The 17,908-nt window shown below is 38.9% G+C and overlaps 1 protein-coding gene across 3 annotated transcripts; it reads right to left on the bottom strand.

Annotated features, from left to right (window-relative positions):
- Nucleotides 1–62: 62 nt before the first annotated feature.
- Nucleotides 63–16,919, bottom strand: LOC144036026 (sodium/potassium/calcium exchanger 3). 3 transcript variants are annotated; one of them, XM_077546267.1, is made up of 17 exons: nucleotides 16,432–16,919; nucleotides 12,166–12,270; nucleotides 8,125–8,201; nucleotides 7,634–7,708; nucleotides 7,476–7,560; nucleotides 6,745–6,848; nucleotides 6,585–6,659; nucleotides 6,361–6,386; nucleotides 5,367–5,420; nucleotides 5,134–5,276; nucleotides 4,843–5,009; nucleotides 4,158–4,365; nucleotides 3,919–4,085; nucleotides 3,721–3,835; nucleotides 1,462–1,574; nucleotides 1,320–1,385; nucleotides 63–1,227 (listed from the first exon to the last, which is right to left on the bottom strand). In XM_077546267.1, the coding sequence occupies exons 1-17, from the start codon at nucleotides 16,529–16,531 to the stop codon at nucleotides 1,117–1,119; spliced, it is 1,791 nt and encodes a 596-aa protein (XP_077402393.1). In that variant the 5' UTR covers nucleotides 16,532–16,919; the 3' UTR covers nucleotides 63–1,116. The 3 variants fall into 3 exon arrangements, with proteins under 3 accessions (XP_077402393.1, XP_077402395.1, XP_077402394.1); XM_077546269.1 differs by lacking the exons at nucleotides 12,166–12,270; nucleotides 16,432–16,919 and adding an exon at nucleotides 8,292–8,519; XM_077546268.1 differs by lacking the exons at nucleotides 12,166–12,270; nucleotides 16,432–16,919 and adding an exon at nucleotides 8,308–8,519.
- Between the last annotated feature and the right edge of the window lie 989 nt (nucleotides 16,920–17,908).

The following is a 17,908-nucleotide window of genomic DNA, read 5'->3' as shown; positions in this document are numbered from 1 at the left end:
ATTCTGAACATTTTGCTGACTACAACAGGAAACAAACTATATCCATGTTTGGATGCCATAAATCAGGTACAAATATTGTCGCACTATTTTATTGCACTCAGGATATAACAGTCTATATCAATGCCTAATTTGAAGAAAGAAAGAAAAATCCATCACATTTGAATAAATTTAACATTGCCACATAACAGCCATTAAAACATTCAATCTTCGGTTTCCATTTGATTTTTGTCTCAGTGTGTTCCCTTTCACAAAACCATTGCGTGTGTCAACGGCCCTAAAAATTCTACACACGGAAACATTTATTAATGATCTAGTTTTAATATTTAAAAAATAAAAGCCACAAAACTAGTCTCCAAGTCAGACCTTCATTGCTGCAAATCTAAGTCAGTTATTAAACATTTACAAAAAGTCTTGGCAAGGACTCACGAATAGTAATTACACATCCATTTGGAAAGCAAATCACTTTGGTGGAACATTTACTTAGATTGAATATCAGTTTGTACCAAAAATGTGGTGGCTTCTATATAAAAATATCAGATTGCTTTTATTTGATGATAAAAGGAGCAGCAGTCTAGAGCATGAATTATATTGCATTTAATTTATGCATGAAGTACCGGTGAAGGTTTGTGCTTAGCAATTCAAATATTCCACCAAAGTGAAGACATTGGATTGGAATCATACAAGAAAACTAATCATTCTATTCTTCGTACCTGTGTGACAATTCAATCTAAACCGACACTCATCAAAGTTGGTGACACTCATTAAATATAATATCGTCTATTAATCTAAACAAGAGTAGAGGCCAATCTTTTGACGTACACGAAATTGTACCAATACTAGCTGAGAGGCTAACAATGAGCATTTCCATATAGCCTATAGCCACTCCTGACACGTTCAAGTTGTCCCAGTAACGTAGGACATTCGAGCCTCGCAGATTGCTGCGCCGTCATGTAAATATTACACTCAAATACAGACGAGAATGAACAATAAATACTGTTTCCTTTTTAGCACGGGTGACATAACAACATAAATGAAAAGTGCTGCTGTGAAAAGACTCAAAAGTGTGTTAAGCAAATCTTTCTTTTGGCTTGAGGGTGAATGAGGAGTTAATTGACCTCACATGTGGCCAAAGAGGATGGAGCAGAGCAGGAAGATGGCGTAGAGGAACAACAGGCCCAGACCGAGGCGCCGATCCAGCCGCCAGCGGTTCAGATAAACGCTCGTCACCTGCAAAACGACACCAGAACACACATACTTTTTGCTTGGTTCATGATATTGGTTGACGGAATGAAGAAAAGAAAAAAAATGTTTGGACTCACAGTGAGGAACACAGACGCTAACAGCAGGATGACAGAGTACACCAGTCCTTTGTTATTGATGGACACCTGTTGGAAAACGAGATGTCAATCATTGAGCAGCTGCTTGGAGGTGATGAGAGAAGAAGCGCGACGGTGAGCCTACAGATGAGCCGTGTTCCACCACCAAGGTGCGTAACGCCCACGGGAAGCCCAAACCCAGCAAGATGTCGAAGATGTTGCTGCCTATGGAGTTGGACACGGCCATGTCCCCCATGCCTGAAGAGAGAGAACAGATGGGAGATTCCCGACTGAAGCAGCAGAGGGCGCTGCAGGTCAAATTTGTTGATGTCAATGAAGAGAACAAGTTTACATACGATATTCATTCAAAATGTTTATTGTATTAAATACGTAATTGATTTAATTTTAAAAAGTACAGTTAATTACAATTTGACATCTGCAGTACATTTCAAAATACTTTATTGTATTAATTGGTCAGTTGATTTAAGCAGCATGAAAAGTTTACACAACTTGACATTTAAAGAATTTGATTTATTGCAAATTGTAACTAACAATTTTACATACATTAAATATGTTTTGTTTGAAATTGACTCATTTATTGTATTAAAAATGTATATAAATGATTAAATATTCAAATAATAATCATCATGTAATTTGAGGCAGTTTTTCCTATCAAAAAGTTACCATTGGCTTTCTTTTTTCTTTTTTAATCAAAAAATTACCATAGTAGGCCGAAGGTTTTTTTTTTAATAATAAAAAAAAAAGTATAATAAAGCTTTTATTATGTTACAAAAAAGACTATGTATAGTAAGGCTTTTTTTTAATATATATGTATATATATATATAAAAATGAGCGTGTATAGTATTTTTGTTGTTTTTTTGCTTTTACTCTTTAATTGATAGGACATCTGAAGAATTGACAGGAAAGGGGGGAGTGACCTGTATGAAGGGACCGCACGGCCCGGGGATTGAGCCAGGGTTGCCTGTGGCCAAAAATGGCCATGTATTAAGGCATTTTTATTTATTTATTTTTTTAAATAAGTATTTCGACCATGTATAGTAAGGCTTTTATTATGTAAAAAAAAAAAAAAACTAAAGCACACACACACACCATTATTTTAAGGGCTTTTTCCCCCTATAAAAAAATTACCATAAGGCTTAAAAAAAAATTATAATTAAAAAAAGACCATGTACAGTAAGGCTTTTTTTATTATTATTAAAAAAATTAAAATGAGCGTGGATAGTATTTTTTTATTTGCTTTTAGGCTTTAATTGATGGGACATCTGAAGAATTGACAGGAAAAGGGGGAGTGACCTGTATGAAGGGACCGCATGGCCCGGGGACTGAACCACGGTTGCCTGCTCCGAGGACAGGGTCTTTACACATGGTGCAGGTGCTCAACACAGTGAGCTAACCATCATCCCATAAACTTTGGTTTGTTTTTTTAATAAAAAAAATGACTATGTATATATATATTTTTTTATTCTATCAAAAAACGGCCATGTATAGTAAGGCTTTCATTATGTTAAAAATGACCATGTAATTTTTTTTTTAGAAACAAAAAAAAAAAGACCATGTAAAGTTTTTTTTTTTTAGATAAAAAAAATAAATGACCATGTATAGTAAAGCTTTTACTATGTAAAAAAAAAAACTAAAACAAAAGCACACACACAACATTATTTTAAGGGCTTTTTTTCCTATAAAAAAATCACCATGTTTTTTTTTTTTTTATAAATACAAAAATGTCCATGTATAGTAAGGCTTTCATTATGTTAAAAAAATTAACATGAGAAGTTTTTTTTCTTTTAGATAAAAAAAAAGACCATGTATAGTAAAGCTTTTATTATGTAAAAACAAAAGCACACACACACACCATTATTTTAAGGGCTTTTTTTCCTATTAAAAAAATGACATTTTTTTTCTTTTTAGCTTTTTTTTTTAATAAATACAAAAATGACCATGTATAGTAAGGCTTTTTTTTTTTAAATAAAAAATGACCATATAGTAAGGCTTTTATTTAAATAAATAAATAAAATCAACATGTATAGTTTGGCTTTCATTATGTTAAAAAAATAATAAATTTTTCCTTCTTTTTTTTTTTTAAATTCCTTCAAGTAGTTAGTTTTAGTTCACACACACACACACACAAAAATGCCCTTAATATGATAATGATATATGGTGTTTTCAATTAAATATTTATGGTCTCTTTCATTTATTTTAACTGTCTGTCCTTATTTGCTCTTTTATTAACGTATATTTATTTTATTTTGGTTTGGCATTTTATATGCTTGTTCCTTTATTTTATGTTCCTATATAGTTAATGCATACTGTCTATTTTCTCCAGTACACAGTAAATATTTACAAGAAGGTAATTGATGCCTGACTTGGTGTTTGCTCACCCACCTTGCCGGGCAACGATGAGGCTGGCCATGCAGTCGGGCACGCTGGTCCCCGCTGCCAGAAAGGTGATACCCATGATGTAGTCTGGGATGTCTAAGGTGAAGCTCACAATGGTGACCTGATTGACAGGTGAGCACGGTCACATGACAATATGCTGTCAATTATAGCGATGATACTGACTAGCAGCATCTGGGAGCTTACCATCCACACCATGAGGTAGGAGAAGACGGCGATCCACAGCGTGGAGGCCACAAAGGTGACCATGAACCAGCGGTGCCAGCGTGGTACGACGCAGTTGGGCACCGTGCAGTAGAGCAGGAGGCCCAGAGGCCACGTGGTGACCCACTTGACCTTGGCCGAGCAGCCGCCTGACGCAAATGCGCACGTGTCACTTGAACACACGCCAAGTCATCACACTACTTCCTGTCCAGTTTCCTCACCTGGGATGCGCAAGGGGTGGAATACGCCGCCGTCGTCATCTTCGTCCGCCCCCGGCTTGTCTGCGGACTCCGCGTGTCCTACGCTGCCCCCGTTTTCCAACCCGCAGGAGCCCGTCCTCTTCAGGCTGTTGGCGGCGGAGCCCCCTCGGGACCCAAGACTGGCACCGCTGCCTCGCGGGCTCTTGGAACTGCGGATGAGCCTCTGCCTCTGGGAGGAGAGAAGAGTAATTTATACCAGCAACAACAATGTCCATCTATTCTTTGTGGTGTGCCCGCTTTGCCCACCAGGGGGCAGTAAAGGACACAGATATACAGTACTGTTCATCGAGGCATTGTGAATCCCACTCGAGTCCGGCCTGAACCTCTCTCATTTTGCATTGGGTTTAATCCATTACTTAAAGGGTTAAAACACCACATCGTAAATGCTAACTAGTGCTAGCAGTAAGCTAACAAACTAAAGGGCTAAGTTTGGTTGTTTTCAATACCAAAAGTGTCAATTCTCTTTGTTTGGTCCTTAGTTTGGCAGTAAACTTCAACTTAGAGTGGTGGTAAACACCTTGAAGCCTATTTTCCGATGAATTGTTCACTATTTACCAAGCTGTTGCTGATTGTAAAATGTGTGCTACTATGCATTTATCTCAAGTTAAAAAAAAAATTAAAAAACAGTTTGGCGTGTGTGTGTTACCTCACTAATGAGCACACGGCCAGCCATGGAGAGTCTGGTGCGAGGCGAGAAGTGTGGAGTGATCATGATGCGCAGGCCGGCATCAGAGAAGGACAGCTTGTGAGGGCTGAGGATGAGAAGCTCATCCACCATGATGACTGGGGGGCTTTCCTGATTGTGAACTTGACCTAAACGTGCACAAAGAGGAAAGTCTCAGCAATAAGAAACCTTCATACATGACAGATTTTAAGGTTCATACTTCAAAATTTTATTTTTATTTTTTTTTAACACTAGTGAAGCCATTTTCAAAACCTTTGTTCAGGAGCGCCATGGCGGTGTGGCAGGCCGAAGCTTCGTCGGCCATTTTGTCCTCCCCGCGATCCTCTGTGGCGACACAACACGGCCTGGCGTGCCGGAACTGCCGCTTCACAAATGTCAGGATGCGAGTGTTGAACCTGCCGACACACGGGTTTGACGCGTCATTTCAAGACGAGAAGGTCATCGCGCTCGGGGGTTGGATGAAGGAAGGGGGCGTGGCCTCTTACTTCATGATGATAATGTAGATCACGTACATGGTCATGAGGAGCAAAGACTCCCACCTGAATCACAACAATAAAGTCAAACATGAATTATTAGTAAATTATATATATATATATATATATTTTTTTTATTTTTTTTATTATTTTATTTTATTTTTTTTATTATTATTTTTTATTTATTTAATTTTTTTTTAGGACAAGTGCATTAGAAAATGGCGCATAGGTGGGCGTATGTTTTTTCAAGGCCGAGCCCAATGAGGGTGATTTAATGTGACAGCATCACTCTGGCAGATGTGGTTTGTTGCACCAGTACAAAGTCCAATCTGATTCAATCAAACCCCTTGCAAGCATGTCTGGGGATTATTACAGTTTTGCATAAAAAAAAAACAAAATTGAAAAAAAAGAGGAAAAAAATCTTATTTGACCATATAAGTAGTAATTGAAATGGCACTTTAAATACCACTACAACCACAATAGTAAACAATGTCAACATTGTTAAATAGCTCTTTAACAGTCTCAACCAAATTTAACATAAATTATTTGTCAACGCTAAACAACCCGTCCTATTCTAAGCATGCACATTAAGTCTACGGAACTCCATGAAATACAATTTGCGCTCCTATAAAACACAGCTGGATGACCTACAGGTCCTACACCAACAACATTGGCATTCAGTGAAAAGTCACCACCGTTTTTCAGCTGGGATTCCATTAAGTTTAGGGATAAATCCTCGGTTTCGTTCAACCACATCACACAGCCAGACAGAACAGGAGGACGAGGCGGAGAATCGCTCTCAAAAGCTGCTTTGCTCATTCCTTGTTGTTTGTCTTTTTGATGGGTTCCAATCACGGAGACCACATATTGATATTTCGCTGAACGTCAGCCTGATTTGACACGTTCGCCCTCACAAGTGACAGCTCATTAGTTTGTAAGCAAGGGCAACCGTATGTGTCCCTCAACAGCATTTTGCAAAACGGTATCAAAACAAAGATGGACTCACCAGACGACCACGGCATCATAAATGACCTTGAAGAAAGGATTATAGATGTTAGGGCTGCTCGATTCGATCGATTTGATTGATTCATTGGAGTAAGGAACGTGTTTACATACAAGGAACAAAATAAAGTCAAATAAAGCATTCAACATCAGAAATTAGATTTTGATTTCTTATATGGTCTTCATCGCAGCTCTAATGTTAAAGAAGGGGTACGCGGTACGACTCACCCCGATGAGCGCCAGCACAGACAGGATGTAGTAGGAGGAGTCTCGAAACAAAGGCCACCACGTCAGCTTCACCGTCTGCGGAGAGGCGCGACATCGTCACGATGACATTCGGCCCAGTCGCGACAACTTCATGAGAATTTCGTCATAATGTGGTTTCCACCTGGCCTGCAAAAATGCCGCTCAGGCCGATGATGACCAGGATGTTGAAGACGGCCGAGCCGACGATGGTGCCCACGCCCACGTCCCCTTTAGTGATGAAGACACCTGTTGGGGAGAATCACAGACATCGCTCAGGTGTGCTTTTATTCACATAATCCAAAGAAAGAATGTTAAAATAGGAAGTCAACCCCACAACATTTTCTTGATAATAATGTTCTATGCAGCCTCACTAGTCTTGATACGATATTTTGGTTAATAAAGCTTTAGAGGAATATGAGCAGTTTTTAATCAATATCAGAAGGCGGCCATTTTGCCACTTGCTGTCCAGTGAAAATGACATCACAGTTGCTCAGGTCTCAGGTAACAACCAATCACAGCTCGGCTATAGAAAACATGTGAGCTGTGACCTGAGCAACTGTGATGTCATCTTTCAGCAAGTGGCAAAATGGCCGCCCCCTGAGATTAATAAAATGGCTGGATTTTGCTGCATAACTCATATTCCACAAATGTAATGTTAATCAGAATATCATGTGAGGCCACATATTAGATATTATTGTGATTTATTTTTTTAAGGTTGACGTTATTGAATGGATTGCCTTCCAAGGTTACTATAGTTAACGAAAATGAGCAAAAAAACTAAATTTGAAAAAAAAAAAAACTTGATATTGAGGATGAGTTGGAAAAGAAAAACACAGAACTGATTCTCTTTTTAACTTGAAACAAATTTGTCACCAATGAGTGATGTGAAGAGCTCCGGAGCAGAGCTTCCTGCTGCCATGAACGTTGCCCCGGCAACATCCTCACTCAGCTGTAGATTCTGAGCGGGGGAAAAGAAGCAACATTGTTGCAACGTTCGGAACCGTTACGTCAAGCATTCGCGGCTAGCTCACCTCGGATATTTTCTCAAGTGAAGGAACAAAGTAGTCATCACAGACGATGGCTAGAGCGTAGAACATGTAGATGGCCTGAAGGAACAACACGGAGAGATCAGCCAACCCAAAAATCTTCTTCACAATAATATGTTCTACTTCTCCACTAGTCTAAACACAGCATTCTGATTAATATTGCATTTGTACGATTTGAGTAAAGCAGCAAAATCAAGCCATTTCTATCCACCTCACGGGGCGGCCAATCACAGCTCACTTGTTTTCTGGGTTTGGTCACGTGACATTCTCAAGCTGAGCCGTGATTGGTCATTACCTGAGCCCTGTCATTGTCAGTCAACAGCAAGTGGCAAAATGGCCGCCCACTAATAATCATTAAAAACAGGTCAAATTCCATAAACACAATATTAATCAATTTAGAATAGTGGAGCTGCATAGAATATCTAATTGTGAGGACTTTTTTTTGGGGGGGGGGGGGGGGATCCAGTGATACTCACACAGAGAACATGTAGTAAGACAGCTCCGTTCTTCCTCTGCTCCTTGGTGAAGATGTCCTGTGGAAACTCGTGGATGGCTGTAAGGCACAAGAATTTAAAAAGTATTACAATCCGCTATCATAGTGACTTAATTTACTGACAGGAAGAGTGTTTATCATTTCATGTACGTATTAAAAAGGAGACCGTTTAGCGTCCGTCATAATGGAAGTGAAACCGGCAGCTGCTTCCTGCGTGTCCTCGAGTGCAATCGAAGAAAAACTCTAAATGGATAATGACAACTCTGCGTCCCCATCCAACCTGGCAAAGACTCTCCAGAGAAAGATACAGTCAGTACTCCAGCACCAATTTACAATCCGAGCGGGATGAATTTAAACTAGTGGGGGCACGGAGGGGGGTGCGTGAGGGAGGGGAGGCGCGCTAAAAATAGCTGCGAGCCCACAGAGGCTTCACGAGCACAAAATAAGGAAAGCAATTGAGAGATCATTTGTAATGCATGATGTGAGAAATGATCGGTGGCAGTGTTGTGTCAGCGAGGGGGGGTAGCGGAGAACCCCCCCCCCCCCAATCCCCCTTCCACCTCGACCACAGGAGACATTTAGCCATGTTGAGTTTGAAAATGTAAATGTTTGTGCAGTTATGTTTAGACGTTTGCGCTTGTGCCAAAACTACCTCCATCATTGCTGGGCTATTAGCGGCATCCAGAGCAATCTTTCAATTGTTTGACCATAACCCAATAATCAATACGAGGCTGTGCTGGACATTTGTGTTCATTCCTCTTTTATTAACCAAACTGGAAGCCATCCAGGCTGCTCTGACTCATGATGCACTCTCAGGTGTTACTATCACTGGCAACGCTAACATGGAGCTCTCGTGGAGCCTTTCAGGAGTTGCTCCGATGAAGGCAGTTGCCATGGAGACGTTCTCTCAGGGGGGATTTTTTCTTTTTTGATGGGTGGCAGTAGGAAGCCAAAGGATTGAAGGGAAGGGGGAGGGAAAGTGGGTATGGGCCTTTCCCATGGATAGAGTTTATGAAAAATGAAAGAAAAAAAAAGAAGGAAGTGACAGCAGCTCGGGACTGTCTAAAAATATTTATTTTTCCTTTACAAACTCTCAGGAGAGGTCTGAGAGAGAGCGCCAGGAGAAGGACAGAAAACAGACGCAAGCGATAGTGGTTTAATGATGCTGTGTTTGCACTAAACCGCGTGTGTGTATGTTATGTTCACGGGTGGCGTGATGCACGTCGTACAACGTTACTCAGACAACACATGGATCCACACCGCTAACATCAACAGCATCGTTTTGCTTGATGTCTTTTTACTGCTAAACAGCAGATGGCAACTGCAAGAGCAAACACTTGGGCTCCGCTCCAAAAGTAGGACAACATTGAGGCCAATTTCTTTATTCTGGATGTAAACTAGGGCTGAACAATTAATCGAATTTTAATCGACATCACATTGTAGAATGTAATTTTCATTTTTGTCATCCCCGACAGCTACAAATAATAAAGGGAGCAGATTATTGCAAGTCATTAATGGAAAAAAGAAAGGGGGTCCAAGATTGATCCCTGGGGGACCCCAGACTAGATGGATTTTAGATTTGTTTGAATAAACTCCATACAAATAAACAAATTGCTCTCTTTTATAACTAGTCAACCGCATTATGGCAACTTCCTATATGCCGTATCTACCATAAACCTAACCTGTAAGATCAAAACAATTACAATGATATATCATATAACAAATAAATAGTTTATTGTAATACAGAAAAATACATGTAAAGACCAGATAAACAGTTTTTTCAAATTGTGCTTTAAAATTTTTTTTTTAATTTATTTTACTATAAATAACAAATAAATATATAAATATATATATTTTTTAAATTCATCCCTGGAGTATAATGTAAATGTAATTATGCATTTGGTCTTTGATTTTGCCATCCTTTGAGGTGGGATGAATACAACAAAGATGAGAAAGGAGGCGGCGTTTTAAACCAACCTCGCCATTAAAATGCAACATGAAAATGTGGATATAAAAAAACAAAAGTGTACACACCACTGTACTGATGTTTTTTATGTGGTATTAAAACAATAGATCAAGATGATTTATTTATGTATCTATCTTAACCTATAAACCGTCAAACTCAGATTGGAAACATTTAAATCTTTTAGAGGGGGGCAAGTAAAAATAAAAATAAAAATAAAATACTAAAACTAAACTACACCTGGCTTCCTCTGACATTTTTTCTCTTCTTTTTTTCATCAAAATAACCTGCCATTTAAACAGGAGTGTGGTACACTTTTTATTTTCACTGCTATTTTGTTATCTTGTACCTAAAGTGATGAGATTCGAAGATCCTAATCTAATTTCCTAATACAAAATGGAGACATATTTTTTTAGATATTAAACAAAAACAAACTTTGATCTGTCAGCATCTTGTTTTATGTTTGATGAGGCACTCATGATGAGACGTTTGCTTTATTTGCATAACGTGGATTCGCCGCCGCCCCCTACTTACGGCCTATTTTAGTTCCGTGCAATCGTCTGGGCTTTCCGAACTTAGCATTCAGTTGCCTAGCAACAAGCTCGGCGGAGGCTCGTCAGCTGAGGTGGGATCACGCTGTCTGCCATCTTGTTAAGCAGAGGACAGATGAAAAGATGAGACAATCGAGCCTGGGGCTGGACATCAACATGCAATCCCCGAGACAATATCCCTCCGGCTACGGCCGTTGGCTTTTTAATCACTACCGCATAATGTATTACGTAATGGCTGCCAAGTCTCCTACTGGGAAAGATAGTGGCTACCTGGGCCTGCTGGGTCTTAAAGGCTCTTTTTTACAGGCTTATGTTTTCTCATTTATCTACCTTGCGTCCTCATGGGACACAATTAAATCGACTTTACCATGTTGGCAGCGATGAATGAACATATCACTTATCAGACTTCATGAAGAAGTTTGAAATTATTCATGCATGCATCTTAATTATGTTATATATTTATAGCAAAAGCAGGCTATTAGCATAATCCCATTTGCATACATTCATTGGAGTGACCCGCAATAATGAAGGTGCAAAGAACTCAATAGAAGACGGTGAGTGGCAGCTGAATATTGCGAGCGCCGTCACAGTGTGAATACAAATAATGAGAAAATGAGGAAGTTGTGCTCTTATCTTGTTACCATGAGACTCTTTCTTGCGCAAGCGTGTCACATGTCATGTGGCTCACCTAAATGCTCAATTGTGAACATTTGTGTATAATTGACAATCATTAGAATAACCCATTAAAAAAAAAATACAAATTATAATATATATTTCATTTTCCATTTTATTTTTTCATTAATATTTAATAAATATATATATATATTTCTTTATTTATCTTATTATATACTATCAGAGGTAGCAAATCCAGGTCCAGAAAGTAAAAACCCTGCCACAATTTGGCTTTAGCCTTGATGCTAGCTAGCTAGCTAGCTCCCTAGCAGGTAAACGAGCAACATGGGAGCTAGCTAGGGAGCTAGCTAGCTAGCACCTGGTGCTAAAGCCAAACTGTGTCAGGGTTGGATTTGCCATTTCTGTATAATATTATTTATTTATTGTATTTATTTGTATATGTTTTTAATTAACTGGCTAATTAATGGTAATCTGTATTTTTTTTTTTTTACTGCCAAAATCAGCCTAAAAAAATCCATAATGTACAGATTGTTAGAATTTTTTATTTTTTATTTTTTTTACAAACTTGACTTGCTCTGAAAATCCAATCAGAAGATGTAAAAATGCTAAAATTATTGTGGCCAGCTTGCTAGAATTTAAAATTTAATTGGTTAAGGAAATAGTCCCAGGTTCCCGATATAGTTAAAGTTCTCTCTGCAACTAGTACGGAGTCGTACAGGCCTGGGCAGACTAGTATAAGTTGACATGGCAACACTAGACGGTGAAATCTGATTGGACAAAAAAAATAAGTAAACTGGAAGCAGTAATAAATTACATGATGAAGATATTAAAACTTTAGTGGACACAAAATTTGATGCTGAAGTTTCGGGTGACTGACCTGCTCTGTGTTCAACCACACTCTGGTTGTCGGGGAACTGCATGAGCTGGCGTGTCCATCGCAACCCAATGGAATCCACGCCTCGTCCAGACCCAGAAGTCTCTGCTGCAAAAATAACACAAAGGTCATCAGTCCAACACATAACAATAAAGTACATGTCTTTTTTCATGTGTCATTTTCAAATAATTTCAGAGACACATTGTGTTATTTTTTTTCCATATATTAGAGTATTTTGTCCACAGGTGTATGGTGCAAACCTGCAAAATTTCTTGCCAAAATCTTTAATTTCGTGACACCATTTTATCCTAATCTAAAAGACACCAAATATTCCAATGAGATGTAGAGTAAGGAGACCGTGTGAGGCAGCAGTGAGCCCAGCAGAAATCAGCTGTCCTCTGTCATCATCTGTAGAGAGATCTTTATAGCGTGTATTTTAACTCTATGTTCCATTCCTCGACAGCTTATCTCTAGAGCGGCTGCAGTTAATGCAGCGTTACCGGGGCGACAGTAAAGGAACACCCACACACACACACAACAGATAATATTTCTCATTATATTCCCCACAGGAATGAAATATACAAGAGATCTTTCCACAAATGGGTTGAGACGGGTAGTGAGACACCGTCGCTTTAAAACGTGCGTTTTGTGTACCTTACAGTTCAATGAGCTCATTTTGACGAGAGGAGGCTTTTATGTCGCGGCTTCAAGAGGAGCTCGGCTCGTGTGAAATTTGAAAGCGTTTCTGCCACCATTTTGACACCAAGGCCTCGGCATCTCCTCAGCATCTGTTTATCAGAAGATGCCATTATGCTTATATAGATTATGCATACTGAATGTGTAGAATGTAATCAGGTGGTGGATTTTAGTAGGTCAAGAAAATCATTACATAATGGCGAAGGAGAGTTACTGGTGACATCATTACAGTGCCGATAAGTGTTATCTCTTCCAAGACTGAACGTTAAGATTCATGAAAGAAGAACAACAACAAATAGTATAGCTTATTTTTAGGACAATAGTATCACATGACCTTAAAAAAAACCAAAAAAACATTAGAGTACATGTCATCTCAATAACTCAACACAGTATTTCAAACGTGAAATTCCAACACTGCCTCTCTATTCCTCCAAACAACTGTTGCCTGTCTCAGTAGCAGAAAAACAACACCTGATGCCGTCAATCACATTGCGGACTGAGCGGCATTTCACATCATAATACATAGGAAGGTTATATTTTTATTATGTACAGTTTTATGTCTTGTATTATTATTGCTTAATATAACCACATTCAAGTAGCCAACTAGCTAATATAGTGCTAGTAAATTAGCATGCAAAGTGTTAGCATCTCAAGCGTTTTCAAGTTGGCGATTGTGTTTTCATCTGTTGGCAGGTGGCCAACTAGCTAATATAGTGCTAGTAAATTAGCATGCAAAGTGTTAGCATCTCTAGCGTTTTCAAGTTGCCGATCGTGTTTTCATCTGTTGGCAGGTGGCCAACTGGCTAATATAGCGCTAGTAAATTAGCATGCAAAGTGTTAGCACCTCTAGCGTTTTCAAGTTGGCGATTGTGTTTTCATCTGTTGGCAGGTAGCCAACTAGCTAATATAGTGCTAGTAAATTAGCATGCAAAGTGTTAGCATCTCTATCGTTTTCAAGTTGGCGATTGTGTTTTCATCTGTTGGCAGGTGGCCAACTAGCTAATATAGTGCTAGTAAATTAGCATGCAAAGTGTTAGCATCTCTAGCGTTTTCAAGTTGGCGATTGTGTTTTCATTTGTTGGCAGGTAGCCAACTAGCTAATATAGTGCTAGTAAATTAGCAAGCAAAGTGTTAGCATCTCTAGCGTTTTCAAGTTGGCGATTGTGTTTTCATCTGTTGGCAGGTAGCCAACTAGCTAACATAGTGCTAGTAAATTAGCATGCAAAGTGTTAGCATCTCTAGCGTTTTCAAGTTGGCGATTGTGTTTTCCTCTGTTGGCAGGTCAGAGTGACTTTTTTTTTTTTTCATGTCACAACATTTTGCAGACTCACAGCTGAAAGAGCACATCCATAAATGGAGCTACAAGAAGACCGACTTGTGATGCTACATGTGTAACAACACTGTCCAGGTATGGCCAAAGTAACTTAGCTGTCACCCTTACAAACAACAGATCACATGTTTTGTCCAGCGCTTTGAAGCTGAGCAGCCTTTGGTCCACAAGCAAGAATCCTCTCCGAGTTGCCGACACGCTCATAATTCAAAGGTGAAGTGTAAATATTAATGACACGGCTGCTTTTTCAGGCGACTGATGCCGAGATCAGGATGAAATAAAATTATTAAAATGCACCTGGCGGAACATAAATAAAGTTCACTTGTGTTCGTGCCATTATATGGTTCACAGGCACATATACACACGCAAGCATGCACCGGTGCTGATGCTGGTGATGACCGTGTGGCAGGGTGCGAAAGGATAATGAGCGAGGCGGAAGTATTTTTAGAGGGGGTTAGAATGTTTGAAATCCAACTCATTTAATTCTTTGTGACTTATAGAGGATGTCTAAGCTGGTATCATAATGTCTTAACTTCCTTTGACAGGAAGGAAAAAGGAAATGAAGCTGAATTATTAAAAATTCATATCATTTTGCAAAGAATAATTGTCACCAAAAATGTATTACTGCATACTAGATGGATGTGATCTTAAATGATTGGATTTCGATGTGCCACATGCGTCTTATGCAATCTTCCTGCAGCAGCTATGAACTACAATTTAAATTCCATAACAGAGCCTTTACCACCTGCACACTAAAAATAAATGTGATTTTTGTTTTTAAACGGCACTAGAAAGACAATAATTCACATTCATGACATCACAGAGTGGGAACTCAATAAAACACATTAAATAGTTTTAAGCCTTTCAATTCAAATTCCTTTCAGACAGTGTCAATCAAAACGGAACCTTATGCTATCTATGATTATGATGCAGCTTTTGTGTTGGTACGTTGTGCAGGCATATCTAATGATCAGCCATGTTAGTTACAAAGCATGCCAGTGATTCCTAACTTAACTCTTTGACTGCCAGACGTTTTCAGAAAAGGGATGCCGTGGGTGCCAGCCGATTTTAAGCATTTTGACTGATCTTTCAAGGTCCATAGAAAATTATGTGTTTGGACTATGGAAACACACATACTGCCAAAACAAGATTGGACTCTCATCTTCCATCAGAAAAAAAAAGTTTGTTTCTACCTTATCCGTTTTTGAAAATGGTTAGTTTCACCTGTTTTGAAAAAAACGTCTTTTAACGTCTTTGGCACTCCTCCATAGGATTTTACGAAACGTTATTTAACGTTTTTGGCAGTCAAAGAGTTAATTGGTCTGAAAAGTCATATTCATGTATGACAATTAGTGCTGTCAAAGTTAAAGCATTAACTGATTAATTAATCATAAAAAAAATTATCGCTTTAATCATGAATTAACACAGATTAATCGCACTATTAATTTTGACCATAGATGATCCTTTAGCGTGACAGTGGATGGCTACGTTAAAGGTAACGCAGGTTGTGTTTGAGCAATAAACATAATTACATGCTTTAAAGCAAAGCATTTGATAAATGTTTCCGTATCACATTTAGAATATTTGTTCATGTCAAAATATTGGGGTCATTTTAAATTATGCAAGTAATTAACCGATTAGAAAAAGAAGATCATGATCGTGTGCAGTGGATCCAAAAATGTTGTAGACGTCCACATAACATTAATTGTCAAAAGAATTAACACATGACGATGCTCTTCAAATTTGGCGGGGGAAAAATGTTGATTAAAAAAAGCCTTTTTAATTAAGCGATTAATCAAAATTATAAAATGTGATTAATCTAAAAAATGTAATGTTTTGACACCTTTAATGACAATATTTTTTTTTCATCTATCTATGCCGGTGATATGGATTGACATCCACTAGATGGCATAAGGATGGCATTTTACCTGTGTAGACACCTGCTAACCTTCATACCTACTAAATAAGCCCGGATTTAAATGTAAATTTGAGAGACGAGAGAATCATTATGACAGTACAAGTGCATCATAACATTGTCTCACAGAGCCACACATTTTCACACCTATGGTATACAGTATATATTTAAAAAAAAATTATATATATATATATATATATATATATATATATATATATATATATTATTATTATTATTATTATCGCTTATGGTCATCATCATCAAATGTAAACACGGTTGTTAAAATTGATATGACTGGGGGTGTTTGGAAAAAAAAAATTCAACTCACCTGGCGCGTGGATGACCTGAGCGAGCCACAAGACGGCAAGCAGCCCGACTCCGCAGCAGCAAAACCGCTGGAAGGGCCGCCGGTGTCTCGCTGTTCTCATTCCTCCGCTGGCAGCATGTCCACAAACATCTGTTGCGCCCTGTCTCCAAACTATTATCCTGGAGTAAACTACGACCAAACACTACTATTACTCCTACTACCACTACTACTATTATTACTGTACTGCCAACTAACCTCCCGCAGAGAGCGTGGAAAAAAATAATAAGAGTCAGGAAACGCTCCCACTTTGGTTTTCTTGCCCTCCGCGCTCAGCGAACAGGCCAGGCCGCTCCGGTTGCTACAAAGCTGCGGCCAGCTCGTAGCGAGTCGCGGTGGAGTGGCGCGGCTGTCTGCATTCACGTGAGCAAACTGAAAGGTCGACAGCAGCCCCCACAGTGAGGGGCAGCAACAGGAGGCGACATGCTGGGCGCACCCCCTTCTTCTTCCCTCCTCCTCCCACTTTCTCACCCGCGCCTCCCTTCAACGGCCACCAGGCGGCGACAGAACTGTAGGATAGGATTCGGGCCGTCAAATTCCGGACATTTCTGATATTTCCCCAATGTAACGCAATGCAAATGTTTCCTTTAATGCAGTGAAAATAGATATTGTATAATGTATTGCTTTTGCCTATGACTATCATACAAAACAGGCAGATTGTTATAGAAGGCCTACCGGTAGTCAAATAACATCATCACATTTTGAAAATAAAAATCTTCCAAATCAACTTACAAGCCGCCATTTTGACTTGTAACGTAAGGTCGGAATTGTCAAATGATGTTCATTATAAATGCATTTCGGGGGAAGAGGGGGGGGGGGGTACTGTAATTCCACTGACTTAAATTGTATTCAATCGTAGTATAAAATGGAACTACATTGTAGACTAAAACAACAAATCAACAACTAAATGCATTCTACTCACAAAAAATGTCGATTACTCCTCCAAAATCCACCATTCTGTTTAGTTGTTCTTTGCATTTCCACTTAAGAATTCTGCCACCAGGGAGCTAACAATCGAGTCTTACGAGTTTTTTTGTTTTGTTTTTTGGTGTAAAGCAAAATTAGCTTTTAAAAATACAAGTGTATTTGCTGGCAGCTGCCAACACAGAACCTGATTGGTTAGCGTTGCTGTCAACACAACAACAACCTGTCAAGACAGATTATTTATTTTTTTAAGATAGAAAACTAAAATAGGCTACTGGGAAATTTGAACTTAAAATATATATATATATGAAATGTTGTTCCTACAACTGATTAAAAAAATTACAGTATTTTTTTCTAATGATTCTGATAGTGTATCGGCCAAGAAAATCATTTTTTCACGGCTGACTGGCCATGTTAACCCCTATCCACTGTTAGAAATGCAAGGAAAACACTCGGTGTCACTAATAAATCGTTCCTATGTGCTACAACAAGTAAATGATGCTGGCCAAACGCAATC

The sequence above is a fragment of the Vanacampus margaritifer genome, chromosome 16 (assembly GCF_051991255.1).
Source record: "Vanacampus margaritifer isolate UIUO_Vmar chromosome 16, RoL_Vmar_1.0, whole genome shotgun sequence".
Classification (NCBI taxonomy): Eukaryota; Metazoa; Chordata; class Actinopteri; order Syngnathiformes; family Syngnathidae; genus Vanacampus; species Vanacampus margaritifer.
Note: the sequence above shows the minus strand (reverse complement) of the source record. Positions and strands in the feature narration are given on the sequence as shown.